Source organism: Panthera tigris, chromosome A3 (genome assembly GCF_018350195.1).
Source record: "Panthera tigris isolate Pti1 chromosome A3, P.tigris_Pti1_mat1.1, whole genome shotgun sequence".
NCBI lineage: Eukaryota > Metazoa > Chordata > Mammalia > Carnivora > Felidae > Panthera > Panthera tigris.
Genome location: NC_056662.1, coordinates 14,405,179 through 14,421,914, shown reverse-complemented (window position 1 = coordinate 14,421,914; position 16,736 = coordinate 14,405,179). Strand labels below are relative to the sequence as shown.

Below are 16,736 nucleotides of genomic sequence, written 5' to 3'. Positions count from 1 at the left end.
GTGTCTCCCTCTCTCTCTCTGCCCCTCCCCCGTTCATGCTCTGTCTCTCTCTGTCCCAAAAATAAATAAAAGTTAAAAAAAAAATTAAAAAAAAAAAAAAAGAAGCTTTAATAGAACAGAACATCTTCTGAAAAGTCTTGTCCTCCAAATTTGCCATCACTAAGCTCAACAGAAATTTCGATCTCAACAAAAATTCTCATGTACTTTTTGAGATCTGCCATGTCTCCTGGGGGCTATCACTAATTAGAAGCCATAATTCCTCAATTACAAGAAAAAGAAAAAAGTCCTCATGCAAAAGTTAGGCTATTCAAGACATTATAAAATGTCAGCACAAATTTGTTTTCTGCTTATTTCCAATTGAATTTTAATATTAAAATCACCTAAGATGTTTACATTGTTTCACTGGAGTTGTTGGTGTGATAAGTAATGGAGAGCAAAGTTATAAATGCTTATTTATTTTTTTGAAGTTTATCTATTTTGGGAGCGAGAGAAAGCACAAGTGGGGAGGGGCAGAGAGGGGAGAGCAAGATTCCCAAGCAGGTTCCACACTGGCAGCGCAGAGCCTGAGGCAGGGCTCGAACTCACGAACTGTGAGATCATAACCTGAGCTGAAGTCAGACGCTTAGCCAACTGAGCCATCCAGGTGTCCCTAAAGGCTTCTATTTAAACTTGAAATGTCATCTGAATACTAACCTAGGGTATACAACTAAATTTTTTTTTTTGCTTTTAATCACGAAATTCTTATTTACTTTGTTTTCGTTGTCACACATATGAAGATATAATCTAACAGGATGTTTGTGGGTTGAGCTGAAGTCTTAACCTCCATGTGCAGAGACACTCTGTCCTCCTGTGTTTCTCCTTTACTCTCACGCAACGACCACACTAGCTGTGCCGGGGGGGGGGGGGTGGTTCCCACACCAAGCAATTCTGTGACCTGGGCCAGGTATCCTGCAGTGTAACTCAATTCCGATCCTATGTACTTGGAGACAGTGTCACATCCCACAGGTTAAGGGTTCGGTCCCACAAGACTGCCCACCCCCCCATGCCAATCATGAGACCAGGTCGTCATCTGTGTTGACCCTTCAGCTACAAATCAGAGGGTCTATGATCCCCTTCTCGAGTTTGATGAATTTGTTAGAGCAGCTCACAAAACCCAGGGCAAGTGTCCTTGCTGTTCACCAGTTTATTATAAAAAGACATAAAGGGTAAGGACGAACATCTTACCGGAAGAGATGTGTGGGACCTGCTATGCCAAGGGGCACAGGGCTTCCATGTCCGTCCTGGGGCCGCCACTCTCCCAGCATCGCCATCCTGGAAGGTCTCCGAAGCCCGTGCTATTGGCATTTTTGTTACAGAGGCTTCATCATGTAGGCACGATGGATCATGAACTCCACGTTTAGCCCCTCTCCCCTCTCTGGAGAATGGGGGTGGGCTGAAAATTTCAAGCTTCTAATCGTGGCTTGGTCCTTCTGGTGACTGTCTCCCATCCAGGAGCCCACCAAGAGTCACCCCGTTACAAGAAAAGACACCACGGTCGGTGATGAAACTCTAAGGGGTTTAGGAGCTCTGTGCCACGAACCAGGAGCAGAAATCGATATATGTATTTTCTATGATCTCACACCCTGCTACCTGCAAATGTGACCTTATTTAGAAATAGGACCTTTGCAGATAAAATCAAGATGAGGTCAAAATCCAATCGATGAGGTCCTTATGAGAGTCAACACAATATAACTGCTGTTGGATGAACGTTTTCCCTGTATTAAAGATTGAGTTATCGGGGCACCTGGGCAGCTCAGTTGGTCGAGTGTCCAAGTCTTGATCTTGGCTCAGGTCATCTCCTGGTTCGTGGGATCGAGTCACGAGTCAGGCTCTGCACTGACCGTGCAGAGCCTGCTGGGGATTCTCTCTCCCTCTCTGTCTGCCCCTCCCCCACGCATTCTCTTTCTCTCCCGAAATAAAATTTTTTAAATATTAAAAAATAATAAAGATCACATTATCTCTGAAGACAATTCAACTTCCGTAGAATGCAAAGTGGGAGTAAGTGCACAGCATACAATAATCAGCTGTACACATATAAGCAATGTTGGATATTTGCATGAAATCAGTGGCTCTTAGATGATTTTTAGGGAGGGGTCTAAAATAATTTAGAAATTACCAAGATAGATTATATTATAATCTATATTATCGACTGTCAGAGGCAACAGATTCAATTAAGCATGGACTGGAAAACACCCGCTGGGTGTGAAAATATTTGGGCTACTGCCAACTTTGACCAGATCCATGGGAGTGGTGGGAACAGATACAAGACTACATGAAGCGAGTTGAAATGAGACCGTCAAGTGAGGACGTTTTATCCACAGAACACTGCATTGTTCCCTCTAAGCCTGTTTCAAAGATAAAGCTGAAAGAAATAGTTATAGGGCACTATTTGGGGAACATGCAATCCATTATTCTAGTTTTTATCCCTGGATAAAAACTAGATCACAGGGAATCATCTGCATGGTGTCTATTCAGATGACAATGAATCGGTTCCCTCTAATAACGGAGAACGAAAGTCACAGAAAACCCACTGCCTTGGCAAGACTGGCCTGTGTCAGTTATTCAGAGACCATCTAAGAAAATGACAAGAAAGCCACTCAAATAGCCAGTGTAAAACCTAGCTCATACTGTCTGGGCCTTTCTGGTACAACTTGAGTAAGTCCATAGGAACATATGATTTCTGTGTATTTATGCCAGCCTTTCCGGTGGTGATCTGATACTTTTCTCTGATGCTTTATTTTACATGTTTCTACTATTTCATCTGCATGTACAAATTACTATCAGCCTCCTCGAAATCCACTGTAAAATGTGGGAAGTAAGGCCCTAAACAACTTACCTGGGATTTGTTCATTTTCGGATGCTCTTGAGAAAGGGCCAAGAGTGGTGATACCAGAGCTGGGTAAGGAAGAATGAGGAATGGAATCGTGAGAGGTCTGGGTAACTCAGTGGCTTAGGATTACTTATCAAGAGAGTGGTCCTTTGACCAATCTGGCGCCTGATTATCCACTTGTCCATTTACTTAAAAAAAAATTTTTTTTTTACTGTTTATTTATTTTTGAGAGAGAAAGACAGAGTGTGAGTGGGTGAGGGAGAGGGAGACACAGAATTCGAAGCAGGCTCCAGGCTCTGAGCTGTCAGCACAGACATGGACGCGGGGCTCAAACTCACAAACCGTGAGATAAGACCTGAGCTGAAGTCAGATGCTTAACCCACGGAGCCACCCAAACGCCCCTCCACTTGCCTGTTTATAATTCTGAAATGATCACAGAGAACTTTTCTTACCGAGTGAATATAAACCGTTGGTTTTTTATGGAATTACCATCAATTTAAGCCTTTGAAAAAATCAAAAAGAACCTGTGTGCAATAACTGGAACAATAAAATTTAGGATATACAAAGTTTGGAACACTTTTCCAGCATTAAAAATACTAGGATTACAATACTTATTGGCACAGGAAATGTTGAAATGATGTCATTTACCTATTTTCCTAATATTTTTTAGCCGCTTGAGGGCAGAGAATCCAGAAGCTCAGAAAGGAGAGCAAGTGTTTTCAGATGTTTGCCTTTTTGTCTGGCCTCTCTTACATGAAGTTTCACAAGAGGAGCTTTTGCTGAGAAACTTGCTTTAAGCTAAAGGTGGGAGACGATAAAGCCCTGACCTGGAAATCAAGACACGGATTCAGTTCTTGGCTGTTACCAGCCAACTGTGTAACTGGATATTTACTTCCTGAGTTCTAATTATAAGATAAGGCAGAGTGGGGTGCCTGGGCGGCTCAGTCATTTGAGCATCTGGCTCTTGATTTCGGCTCGGGTCAGGATCTCACGGTTTCGTGAGTTCAAGCCCCACATGGGCTCTGCGCTGATGGCGTGGAGCCTGCTTGGGATTCTCCCCATTTCTCTGCCCCTGCCCCACCTGCATTCTCTGTATCTCTCAAAGTAAATAAATAAATAAGCGTAAAAAAAAATAAGGCAAAGTTACAGAGTTTTAGAAACCTTCTCTTTACCTCCGCTGCGATTCTATAAGGGGGCCATTCAATGAATCCCAAGGGTGGTGGTAAATATGGTCTGAGCAGCTCAGAATAAACAGAGAGCGGAGGGTACAGGGAATGACACATATGTGCTTGGGAAGTGATGAGAAACCATTTCCTTGGCTATAGCTGGTCCCTATTCCTTCCTTTTCCTCAACCCATAGCCCCCAAATCCTTCAGGAAAGTGTCTTTTCGTATTAGATTCTCATCCTGCCCATTCCCTTCAATTGCAGCTCCCATCGTTCTTTTGAAAGTTGAACTGAAGTTTTGCTGAGCTACAATTACGGTGTTATCGCCCAGACTTTGCTCACACCAGAGGGGAAAATTCTGGCCAGTAACTTGAGCACGTTCCTTTCCAGGATTCTTCTGCCTCCACACTGAAACTCTAGGGAGAGGTTTCAGTTCAGGAATGTGTTCTTCCCGTCGTGATTTCTGTTCCCGAGGCCTGCTGCTTCCTACTTCACTGGCCTGGTTTTGTTTCAGCCTGGGCCTTGGAGCCACATTTCCAGCAGCTGGAACTTACACTTGGGAGTCCCAAGGGTCAAGTGCCTGGTGGGCCGGACCTGTGCCCATTTTACAGGTGAGGAAACAGGACTGGTCTAAGTAACACGCCCAGGGATGCGATGCTGTTTTGTGACAGGACCTGACCTGAACCCAAACATCAGGCTCCTAAAATCTTATGCAATGCTGCCAACATCTCCGCCCGCACCCTCTAGTCCCTCCTCACTGAACTCTCGTCCAGTCAATTCTGCACCCTGGCCATTCCCTTCAACTGTACCTAGCATCTTTATTCCAACAGATCATTAGTGTAAAACAACTAACCTAACAGTAACAGTTAGGTTATTTATTTCTCATAATGATTATGTGTTCCCTTCCCTGCTGCCCTCTAGCCCGACAGCCTGCAAAGCCAAGGGCATCAGAGAAACTTCTGGAATCAGGCTTTAGTCACTTGGATGCACAAAACTTCCACCCTCACAGAGCACCTTCTTCAGGCAAAGAAGGGCTGCAGGGAGCGCCCACCCTGAGGCCTGCGGGTCAGGGGCTCAGCCCGGCTCTCGCCGCCCGTCTCCTGGACCACTGGAAACCCGCTTCGGGGCCTCCCTGCCGAGGGAGGCGGGGGGGGGGGGGGAGGGGGGAAGGGCGCGTCCCCCCTCGTCGGACCGAGGTCAGCCCTGCCCCTCCTTCTCTGCGACCCCCGTGGGTCCGGAGGCCCCCGCCAGCCCTTCCCGCAGCTCCCCGGTGCACCTGCTTCGCTTCCACTTTGCACCAAGTACAGCGAACAGCGGAACCCGAGCAGCTCGGAGCCGGCACGACCCGCCCCCGGAAGGACCTGGAGAACCGGAAGGAGCGCCCAGGTAGAGCACCAGGATCTGTACATGCGCAGAAGAAGCCTCCGGGCGGCCCTTCCCAGGCTTACCTAAGGGGCGATTGTCGGCTTCCGAACTACAGTCCCCATAAGGCACCGCGGCCCCGCCCCGCGCGCGCCACCCCCCCCTCCCCCGCTGAAGGATTTCTCCAGGAAGGTCGACTTTGATTACCGGGCTTGGCTGATCGCTTATTAACTATTCTTACAAGGAGAAAAGTTGCTTATTAACTTCGTCGAAGACTATAGCTGAGAAGCGAAGATTACAGCCTCGTAAATGTCCACCCAAACGTGAATGATTCCAAAATCTTTATCTTCCTCCTAAACTTTTCTTCTTCTTTAAGCCGTTTATCTTATTCTTTCTACTGTTTTTCCCACTGAGCATCAGAAAAAACACGCGGGAATGACCCTACGAACATTCTAAATGTGATAACTTCTTTATAGGGGAGCAATCAGAAGAATGTAGCCGTACAGTGAAGCCTTCACCTACTTTGGTGGATCCATACAAATATTTTGAATGTGTGAAAGCGTGGTAGAATTCAAACATCTATCCAGGAATTCACGCTGAAAGAAAATCTATGGGAGTGTAGTAATAATAATAATAATAATAATAATAATAATAATGAAAAGTATGGTATACTCTTAAATACAACAGTAGGCAAACAAATATAAAAAGCATAACTTTATCTTCTACATATACACTTTTGGATAAAGATATGCACATTTAAGTAGGTATTAACTTAGATAACATTTAGAAAGATATGCTCCCGGGGCGCCTGGGTGGCTCAGTCGGTTAAGCCTCCGACTTCAGCTCAGGTCACGATCTCACGGTCCGTGAGTTCCAGCCCCGCATCGGGCTCTGGGCTGATGGCTCAGAGCCTGGAGCCTGCTTCCAATTCTGTGTTTCCCTCTCTCTCTGCCCCTCCCCTGTTCATGCTCTGTCTCTCTCTGTCTCAAAAATAAATAAATGTTAAAAAAAAAATTAAAAAAAAAAAAAGAAAGATATGCTCCCAAATTAACAATGGTAATCCACAGGAGATGAGATTATTTAGGAGGAAGAGGGACTTTCCCTTGTGCATCTACATAATTTTTCTATGCAGAAGTAAAATGGATGATATTTCCATTCTATGTATGAAAGATACACAAAATGAAAGAGAAATATCAAGGCATCCTTGGCCTATTAATTTGAATTTCAAATGTGTATCTCTGTGTAAAGAGAGAAAATAGAATAAACACACACACAAACTCTCATGGACATAAGTACTGGAAATGAAAATATTAAATGTTCATCACTTATAGGTACGGGTTTATAGGGAATTTTTTAAATTCTTATTTATTTAATGTGTATTTATTTTCGAGAGAGCGAGAGAGCAGGGGAAGGGTAGAGAAAGCGGGGGACACAGGATCTGAGCTGTCAGCGCAGAGCCTGAAACAGGGCTTGAACTCACGAGCTGCGAGATCATGACCTGAGCCAAAGTCAGATGCTCAACCGACCGAGCCACCCGGGCGCCCCGGGAAATTTTATTTTTGATGTTAAGGGACTTTCTTTCCAAAAATTTCCTTAATGTCTCAGTAACTTCTGTCTGTCCTCAAGCCATTCTTTCTGCCATCTCACCATCTGTATTAGTGTGCAGATGTATGTAGTTTACACACTCCATTAGAGTGTGTAAAAAGGTGTCACCACAGGGTGGCTTAAACAACAGAAATTCATCGTCTCATGGTTCTGGAGGCGGGAAGTGTGAAATCGAGGTGTGGGCAGGGGTGGTTTGTGCTGAGCGCTGTGAGGGAGATCTGTTCCTTGCCCGTCTCCTCACTTTGTGTAGCCTCAGGCGTCCCTTGTCTTGTAGGTGGGATTCTTCCGTGTTTTCATATGATCTACCCCCTGCACGCGTCTGTCTCCAAATTCTCCCGCCCCCTTTTCTGTAAGGATACAGTTATATTAGGTTAAGGTTCACCCAAATGACCTCATCTTCACTTGATGCTCTGCAAAGACCCTATTTCCAAATAAGGTCATACTGACAGATACTGGGGGTAAACTTCAACATCCTTTTGGGGGATAGAATGACCATCCAGCAATTTTCCTGATAGCTGTAGTAGAATGAAATGAAATATGGCCTCATATTTATTTTGATATGCGTATGGGCATCTCTCCTCAGAGGTATTTGGGCAATACAACGTAAGTAGGTCTTGGAAGGGTAGAAAGCCACGCACTGAATCTCCAGCAGAGTTAGTGGATCTCGGGCCGATGCTGGCATATAGGTGGTGCTCCAGCTATCAAATGTTTGCTGAGTGCATGGTTTCCAAAAGAGAGAAGATACTGCAAGAAGGAAGAGGAAAATAGGGAAAGTGATGAGAGGGGATATGGTCTGAGTTCTATAGCTTTCTGGGTCCCCAACTCTGGGGCTCAGTCTGGCCAGCACAACACTCAGGGACTGGTCTCTAGAGCATCTGAGTTAGTCAGTGAGTCTAGGGGGAGGAAGAGACAGGTAGGGGAGTGGAGCCAAGGGATCAGGAGGGAAGCTGAGAGATTGGGAGGGTAGAGAAAGGGAGAGGAGAGAAAGCCAGAAAGTGGGAGGGAGGGAAGGAGGCTGGGAAAGAGGAAGAAAAGACATCAAAAGGGAGGCCTGCAAAGCAGATATTGGATAATGCTGTTTCCTCGAAGGCCACCAGGTGACAGTATTTGCAAGGACCAGCTGTCATTGACTACCAGGATGACCGGCTCCTTACTGATGTTAACCTAGTCAACTCATCTGTGGCTGATATCTGTTGGTGTTTTTGGTTCCTCCTCACATCCATGCTGCCTTTTTCTGATAACATCAGTTCAATTTTGCTCGGGGGAACTACCACACTTCTGTTAAGGTCTGCCATATATATATATATATATATATATATATATATATATATATGCTTGCATAGGCACACTGCACAACTCCAGAGGATTCATCCATTTATTAAAAAAATCTTTAATGTTTATTATTTTTGAGAGGGGGAGGGGAGGGGCAGAGAGAGACACACACACAGAATCCAAAGCAGGCTCCAGGCTCTGAGCTGTCAGCACAGAGCCTGACACAGGGCTCAAACTCACGAGCCGTGAGATCATGACCGGAACTGAAGTCGGACACTTAACTGACTGAGCCACCCAGGCGCCCTGGATTCATCCATTTACATTGCTGAGTGGTATCTTCTGGAATTGAGCAGTGCCAGACCTATACAACTGTCAATGGCAGTCACTGAATTGTGGTCTAGTAAGTTGCCCATCCTACTCCTGGCCTAGGCGGAACTGAGTCATTCTGATATGGATGCCTTGAAGCAACTGCCCATTAATTCCTATTATGTAGGTCTCTAGAGTTAACCTAGTTCTGGTTCTTTCCAACTCCCACAAATTCCTTTTTAATGCAGTTATTCAGAGATGCTCTCTGTTGCCAACAAAGAATCTCAAGAAGTTGCAATCTACACCTCAAACCTTCCTCAAACCGGAAGCCAAATCACAGCAAAGCGTCTTGAGTATTAAGATTCAGCTAGTCTTTATTCATTATCCATCATTTCTTCATCCAACAAATATTTCTGGATACCTGCTACGTGCCAGGCACTGTTCTAGGCTCAGAAGCAACAGTGAAAAAAACAGACATGGCCCCTGCCGTCATGGAATCTGTCTATTCAGAAACGGGTGAGGGAGACCACAATATTTATTAGCCACAGCTAGCTATAGCATTTCAAATAGCTGTATAATTCCGAATCGCGAGGAGCTTTGGGAGGGAAAAGGATGGAAGGCCATGTGGAAGGTAGTTTTAAGTAGATAGCATTTATTTTAGGCTCACTAAGGGCAAGCACTTTCTATGTCCCATAGCAATCACCAGAACAATACTGCAGATTAAATACTACTGGGGGCCTTATTTCACAGATGTGATCACCAAGCCTACATTAAGTAGAAATAGATATCATTAATAATGTATAAATATACATAGGATTTTCCCAGGGGCCTTCAAAACTAAAACTGGGGACGTCCTGGGCGAACGTGGACAAGGTGTCATTCTCCTCAATAACTTGGCTAAGGTCACACTTCAGGGAGTGGTGGGGTGAATATTGACTCCAGCTCTAGTTTGACCCCGAAGCTCACGTACATAGTGACCACCCCGCGGGTGCCCTCGGATGTGCACAGTCCATGGAGAAACGGAGATGAGCAGGAGAGGCTGAAGGCAGGTCGGCGAGGAGGCTGGGGTCCAGGAAGAGATGGGAGTTGAGATGATCAGAAACTGACAACCATCAGTAACCGTTTGGATTTGAAGGGAAGAGGGGGGCAGAAGTGGGTTGACTCCAGGGTTTTGGCTCAGGAGTGGGGTGGAAGCGATCCGGGTAGAAGAGGGTGATTCAGATTGGCTCTAGTGGGTATGCCATCCAGGTAGAAATGCTAGGACACGGTTGGAGAAGAATCTCGGAAGTAGGGAATCCCCTTGGCTTAGCTTGTCAGAGCCCAGAGAAGAGTTAGAGGTTAATGGCTCAGGATCAGTCAGGAAATCTGGTTGCAAGCAACAGACATTGACTCAGATCAGCAAAGAGGGGGACTTTTTAATGAGGGTGTCAGGAGGCTCATAGAACCAAGTCAGAATACGGTGAGAAATAGGGTAGGCTGAGTGGCAGGAATCAACTACCTCTGGTGGGGATGCCACTGCCACCACTGCCCCAGGCCTTGGCTGTCACGCTGCTGAGGCTGCCTCCACCGCCACTGAATAATGGACACCACTGTTACTGTTGCCACATTGTAAATAAAATGCTCTCCCCGCGCATTTGTATCAGTTGCTGAAGATTCCAATCCCGGGCGTCTGATTAGCTGAACCCAAGTCACATGGCTCACGGCCACGTGCCAGGGGTGAAGAAAGCAAGTGTGTGGCTTTTGAGGTTTTCATAGTGGGAGCGAGTGCCCTGCTTCCTAAGCAAGATTTACACGTGGGTGACTTCCCGTGTACAGAAAGGATGTTCAGAAGTCAAAGAACCAAAGCAAATGGATGCTAATAAAATGCCTAATACCGCTTCTGCGGCCGCCGTGTGCACCCATGCCGTCGTGTAGGGGATGTTCAAAGAAAAATCCTGCCAGGTACAGAGTCGTCCGAAAGTGGCTCCCAAAAGTTCTCGCGGGGTTGCCTGGGCACCGAGCCAGCTGGGTCAATGAGGAGGAGTACCTCCTTCTTAGCTCCCCTGAGACCAGGGGTCCTTTCCTCCGCAGGAGAGGCTGTACCTTCCCCAGTGTCCCCAAAAGCAGGTGCAGTCCCCAGACAACGGTGAACCACAGGCAACCTCAATCCCTTCTGCCTGGTGCCCAGTTTGTCGCTTCCCTTCATTGATGAGGCTGCTTTCACATGCTCGCCCACAAGAAGGGACAGTGATAGGTGCGGGGTCCTTCCCCCAGAACACAATCGCTTACACTGAGAGCCCAGTAAATCATTGTGCCCTCACTCATTCCTGTGGGGTAGCGGTAGGATGGGGGGGACCTGTGCATTTTCTTCTCTCCCTGACCCTCGACTTGAACTTTACTCCCTACACGGTAAATCTTGGCCCAACCTGTTCTATGAGATGTCTTTGAGTTTTTCCTGAGCCCGATGAGTGAGGACCCCAAAGGGACCACCTTACCCTAACAATGCTTTGCCAAGGTCCTAGAAACCCCCTGTCCTCCCTGCCCTAATTACCATATCTGCCCTATCTTCCTACCTGTTGATGCTATCTTCTTTGTGCTGCAACCTTTGGCACCCTAAACCCTTTCTAGAGGAAAAGCTTTCAAGAACTTCCCATCCACACCAAAGTTTCAGGGACTCAGTTAACTCCTCATGCGTGTATCTGGGGAACACAATCCTCAACAACTTCAAATAAGTACCCACGGTGGCTTGGTGGCACCTATAGAGAAAAAAATATAAGTAGATTTGGTGGGGGCAGGGGAGGGAACGTCCCATATGCCCTTAAATGAAGTCCTGGAGCCCCTGCCTGTGGTAAGGCTGGTTCTAGAAGTCCTTCCCTGTCCTCCTTCCCTGCACTACCAGGCTGGGTGGTCCTAGAAGCCTGGACCCAGGCCACAGACCAGAGGGCTCAGGCCCAGTTGAAACAAGACAGATGTCTCCAGCACCCACTTGGCTGCCTCCTTGGGCACATCAGCCAGGACTCCAGTGCCAGGATGGACATGTCCTTCCTCCCTCCCCGTTAGACTGGGAGCTCCCGAGAGCAGGGGCCTTACTGGCATCCTCCCCGTAGTATCTGTAATGCCCAGCAGGCTGCCCTGTGTGGAGCAGGTCCCCGACAAAGTCACATGTCACCATTCAGAGGGAGGCAGTGTCTGGGGTTTATCCTTGGGTGGGGGAAGGCTCTCTGAATTTTCAGGAAGAGGGCCCACAGATTCCCAAGAGATCCCCGGTAATAGCTCCTACCCTACTCAGTCTCTGCAAATGTTGACCCACCCAGGCTGCCTCTAGGCCCTCGAGTGCCTTTGTGTAAATTATAAAAAGGTGCCTCCCACTTAGATTTGTCTATTTATTAAACTGGGAAATTGTTTTACTAAATATACAAATCTAGGCTGTGATGTGAACGGTGACCCCTAGGGTTGTAAAGTGCACAACCTGCGCACCTCTGCTAAACAGCCCTGGACGCCACTCCCTCCTCCACCGCTCCCTCCTCGGTAGAAATAAAGTAGTGGGCCTTGCCCTCAGGGGCCAGGATCCTGTCTGCACATCATGCTCCCTGGTTCCCTCTAAGAGCCCAGTCTGATCTGGGGACAGTCTTTGATGACACTGTAGTACACAGGGGTGGCCTCCTGGGGCGGGAGCTTGGGCCGGGCCAGCTGGCACTGAAATAGTCCCCGGAAGGCCTCCCGGAAGCGCTGGGACATAAGGGCGTAGATGACGGGGTTGACCGCGCTGTTCAGGTAGATGCAAAGCCGGCAGAAGAGAAGGAAGCCAAGGTTGAGGTAGGGCGGGCTCAGGAAGGAATTCACCACCACCAGGGTGCGGTAGGGCAGCCACAGCAGAGCAAAAACCACCACCACCACAGCCAGCATCTTGGTGACCTGCCAGGTAGGACAGGAAAAAAAGGGACACGTGGGTGCCAAGGGAGAATCCCAAGTTCCAGGCCTCTCCGCAGGGTTGCAAGAGGAGAAAGCCCAAAGAACAACCGGGCCTTTGCCAAACTGTGTCCTCGTGCCTCGCCCCCCGCCTCCCCACCACTTCAATTCCATTCCCAGCTGGGAAACTGCTGTGCACCCCTGCAGGCCCCGCTCGAGTCCTTTTTGCTGGGGAGCCACCACCCCAATCCACCCCCAAAGCCCTTGGATGGGCCAACATCTTCACTGGCAGCAGATTCATGAATCCACTGCTGTCATCACAGGTGAGGATTAGAGGAGTGAACCCAGGTAAGGAACACAGAATAGTGCCGGGAAGGCGATAAATGCCCTGTGGCTGACTGCTGCTGTGGACATAGCCTCTGTTCCTTCCGGTACAAGTGCATGGGGTTCAGAGCCAGGCACAGCTGGGCTTAAGCTTGCTTCTCAGAGCCCAGGAATGTAGTCCCCATAAGCGACCTCTCCAACGAGACCTGGCCCTGACTAAATCAGTAGACTTCAGGGCTGTGATAGTCCCCAGGAACCCAAAATCTCAGGAATTCCCTAGACAGTCTCGGCTCCTGGTTTTACCAGATTCAGATTTAATTCTACTCCATTTCAGGTTCATTTAGGTGATACACACTGGATGCCCGTGTGTGTGGGCTTTGGAGCCAGGCTGCCCGGGTTCAAATCTTGGTTCTAGCACTTACCAGTTCTGTACCCAGGGACTGCCCCTCTGTGGCTCAGTTTCCTCGTCTGTCAAACAGTCTATACACCTTGGAGTTGTTACCAAAAACTCAATAGGCTAAGTTGTGTGAAGTGCCTGGCACATAGCAAGTCCCCAGTAATTGGGGATGTATATAGTAATAATATAGTTATTATTATCAGCAATAGTATTCCCCACCCTGTTCTCCTAGACATTCTGCTTTCATGGGAGGCACCTTCCCTCTTGCTGTCGTAAGTGGCATTCTGCAAGGGCTCTCTTGGGCATCCAAGGATGCTCAGTCCTTAAAGCCCACTGTCAAAAAAGACATTCATGTGCCAACAACAGGGTAATAACAGGTACCCTATATTGAACACTTACTAGGTGCCAGATTTGGAACATTCACTACTATAATTCTAATAATTTTACAGGGTTGAAAATCAAGGCTTAGAGAAGTTCAGTGACTTACCCAAGGTCACGCGGCAAGATGTTAACAAAGCTGGGGGCCAGAAAGAACCCACCCAGGTCTGGAGTACTATTTGTACCAGCAAAAGTTTCATCTAAAGCATAGGCCAGCGGGGAGCTTGAGCCCAGCCCTTTCAGGCTGAGCAGGAAAGTAGTAAATGGAGAAGTAGATGAGTGGGGGGAGGGAAGGAGGGGCGTCTGTCTGGAGCCTCAGGTCATGATGGGTCTACAGCCAGAGCTAAAGGTCCACACCAGTTTAGCCTGTGTCCTGCCCCCCTTTCCTCTAAAGACCACCGTGTTTGAGGTGGCTGTAAGAGCCCCCCACAGTGCACCCATCCCGGGGGGTGGGGGGGAGGCAGGGAGAGGACATGGATGGTCCTCCAGGGCTCAGGAGTGACTCAGCAGGGTGAGGTAGCCTCCCCCCTCCTCCTCAAGCTGAGGGTGTGGGCGGAAGGCTGAGGATTAAGACGAGTTGGGCTTGGGAGCCCTCCTCCCACCTGCAGTCCTTGAATACCCTTGGGAGGCCACACTGCTGGAGTATGGGTGGAGGACATAAGGAGCCTGGACACTTGGGTTCTCACCTCAGGTGCCTCCAGGTGTCATCTCACTCCCTTGTCCCCTCTGAGCCTGTTTCCTTATCTATAGCAATGGGTGTTAAGCCTCCCAAACAAGGGGTAATTTCAGGAATGATCACAGAACCAGGCACACAGCAGGTGCTCCATAAGTGCTGGGTCTCTGCTGACCTCACCCCAATCCATCCCCATCTGGTCTGTCTGGCTCCCCGAGGCCATCCAGGCGGCTCTGGTGTTAGCTGTGGCGTGGACTCGGGAAAGTCACTTCCCCTGTCTGAGTCTCCGTCTCCCCATCATCAGGAGAATACCACCGTGGGGGCCAGCCACTGGTTGTGCACGTTGAATAATAGCCAGCACTGATTGAACATTTGCTTTGTGATGTGGCTTCAAATGGGCTCCAGGCTTCACATGGTTCATCCCATTTCTCGGGACACCCCAATGGGGTCGGCGCTGTCATCACCCCATACGACAGAAGAGGAAAGTGAGGCTCAGAAAGGAAGAAGTGAGAGCTTCAAAAGCAAGCCTAGTAAGTGGCACGGCAGGGGTTTATACTTGAGGAATTTGACTCCAAAAGGGCCCAAGCTCCCATCCATTCCATCTGCTGGCTCAGTCCGAGGGTTTCCAGGAAGACGGAGGTCCCCACCTGCTTCCGGGAGTTGAGGGCGCCTTTCTTGCCCCTGCAGGAGAAGCGCTGGTGGCCCGCGGGGCTGCCCTGGTGCGCAGAGCCCCAGTGCCCCGGGTGCGCAGGAGGCAGCGGCCGCGCGAAGAGGACGCGCGCTATGAGCACGTAGAACACGGTGGCCAGGCCCAGGGGCAGCGCATAGAAGAGCGCGAAGTCCAGGAAGTACACGGGCAGGTAGAGAGAGCGCGACACGCGGTAGCCGCACTGCACCTGCACGCCGTCGGCGTACGCGGTCTCGCGTGTGTCCACCAGGAAGAGCCAGAGCACGCAGTAGGCGCCGGTGCCCAGCCACACCAAAGCCGCGATGCGCTTGGCCCGCGCCACGGGGCACAGAGTTTGGGCGCGCAGCGGGTGGCAGATGGCGAGGTAGCGCTCCACCGTGAACGCGGCGATGGAGCCCGTGGACGTGTTGATGCCCACGTACTGCAGGTAGGTGATGCCCAGGCAGCCTGCGTGGCCGAAGACCCAAACGCGGGCGGACGCCGCCTCGGCGACGGTGGGCACTCCGGCCGCCAGGAGCACCAGCAGGTCCGCCGCGGCCAGGCTCACCAAGTAACAGTTGGTGGGCGTGACCATGTGACGGCCCCGGAGTACCACCAGGACCACCATGGCGTTGCCGGCCACACCCATGGCGCACACTAGAGGCACCAGGGTCAAGGTCACCGCTTGTACAGCCGGCGGAGGCTGGGGCAAGAGGCCCAGGCTCGACGCGTTCGCGCGCTCAGGGTGCTCGGTGTGGTCCTCCATGCGCGCGGGTCCGCCCTGCACCCCGAAGGCAGTGGCGAGTTGGGGGGATCACCCCGGCTGCAACGGTGCCCTCCGGCGATCTGGAGACGCTCTCCTAGCGGCGAGTTAGGGGTCCGGCAGCTGTCTCCGGCCCAACAGGTTTCTCAGCTCCGTGCAGGGTCTCACTGTCGCCGCTCAGGAAGCTGAGGACTCCGAGGAATCAGGAGCAGGAACGTGGAGCTAGGCGCGTGCCGCTCAGTTTCCAAGACGACTTTTAAGCCTGAACTGGCGCGATCTTCCCCGGGGTGAGGTTTGCTGCAGGGGCGCTTCGCAGACTAGCGTGGCGCTTCAGGAGGGCACTGGGCGCCCAGACGCCGCCTCCCACGGGACCGACTGCGGCAGCCCTCTCGGGTTCGCGGGTCTCAGGACTCCGATCTGGGGTGTCCCGTCAACGAGGCGCGGTGTGTGGTGTTGGGTCTCCGCCTCGCTGGACTTTCTCTTGGCTCGGCTTTCCGCCACCACCCCGCGTCGGCTCTCTCCACGGATACCGCTGGGCTGATGCTGGTTGACCGAGCTCAGCACCCGTTCTTTCCCACCGGCTCCTGGCACCGCACCCCGGACACTTGGGGTCTGGGAGATGCAAGGTGCGGTGGGGGGTGGGGGGAGGAAGGATGCTTTAAGCACCCTGCTCCCGCGCCTTTGGCCTGGGCTTTCGCTCCCTCCCCTCTTTCTCTCCTCTACAGGGCAGCTCCACTGGGCACTGGGGGAGGAGTCGGCCACCCATTGGTTTCTGGACTCAACCCAGAAATCCTATCTTGTTCCGCCGCAGAAACCTCAGCCCTGCTATTGACAAACGGCCAGCGGAGGCCCAGACCTGGGGGGAAGGGAAGGTATCTGCCCATCTAGACCTGGGTTGATCCCCTCTCCTCCTAAACTGGTTACTTTTCACTTTCTCCTGCTACCCTGTCCTAGTCTTTCTTCTTCTTTTTTTAATGTTGTTTTTAAAATTTATTTTTGAAGGAGAGAGAGAGACAGAGCATGAGCGAGGGAGGAACAGAGAGAGAAGGAGACACAGAATCCGAAGC

The 16,736-nt window shown here is 50.0% G+C and overlaps 1 protein-coding gene and 1 long non-coding RNA gene across 2 annotated transcripts; both read right to left on the bottom strand.

The window, feature by feature from the left end:
* Positions 1 to 1,099: 1,099 nt before the first annotated feature.
* On the bottom strand, positions 1,100 to 5,379 carry LOC107179236. Its single transcript, XR_006215406.1, has 3 exons — positions 5,311 to 5,379; positions 2,876 to 2,934; positions 1,100 to 1,432 (listed from the first exon to the last, which is right to left on the bottom strand). It is a non-coding gene; the product is annotated as an uncharacterized LOC107179236 (long non-coding RNA).
* Positions 5,380 to 11,927: 6,548 nt separating this feature from the next.
* Positions 11,928 to 15,672, bottom strand: LOC122236921 (thyrotropin-releasing hormone receptor-like). Its single transcript, XM_042979660.1, has 2 exons — positions 14,887 to 15,672; positions 11,928 to 12,473 (listed from the first exon to the last, which is right to left on the bottom strand). Exons 1-2 carry the CDS (start codon positions 15,670 to 15,672, stop codon positions 12,159 to 12,161), a joined length of 1,101 nt encoding a protein of 366 aa, XP_042835594.1. The 3' UTR covers positions 11,928 to 12,158.
* Positions 15,673 to 16,736: the final 1,064 nt, after the last annotated feature.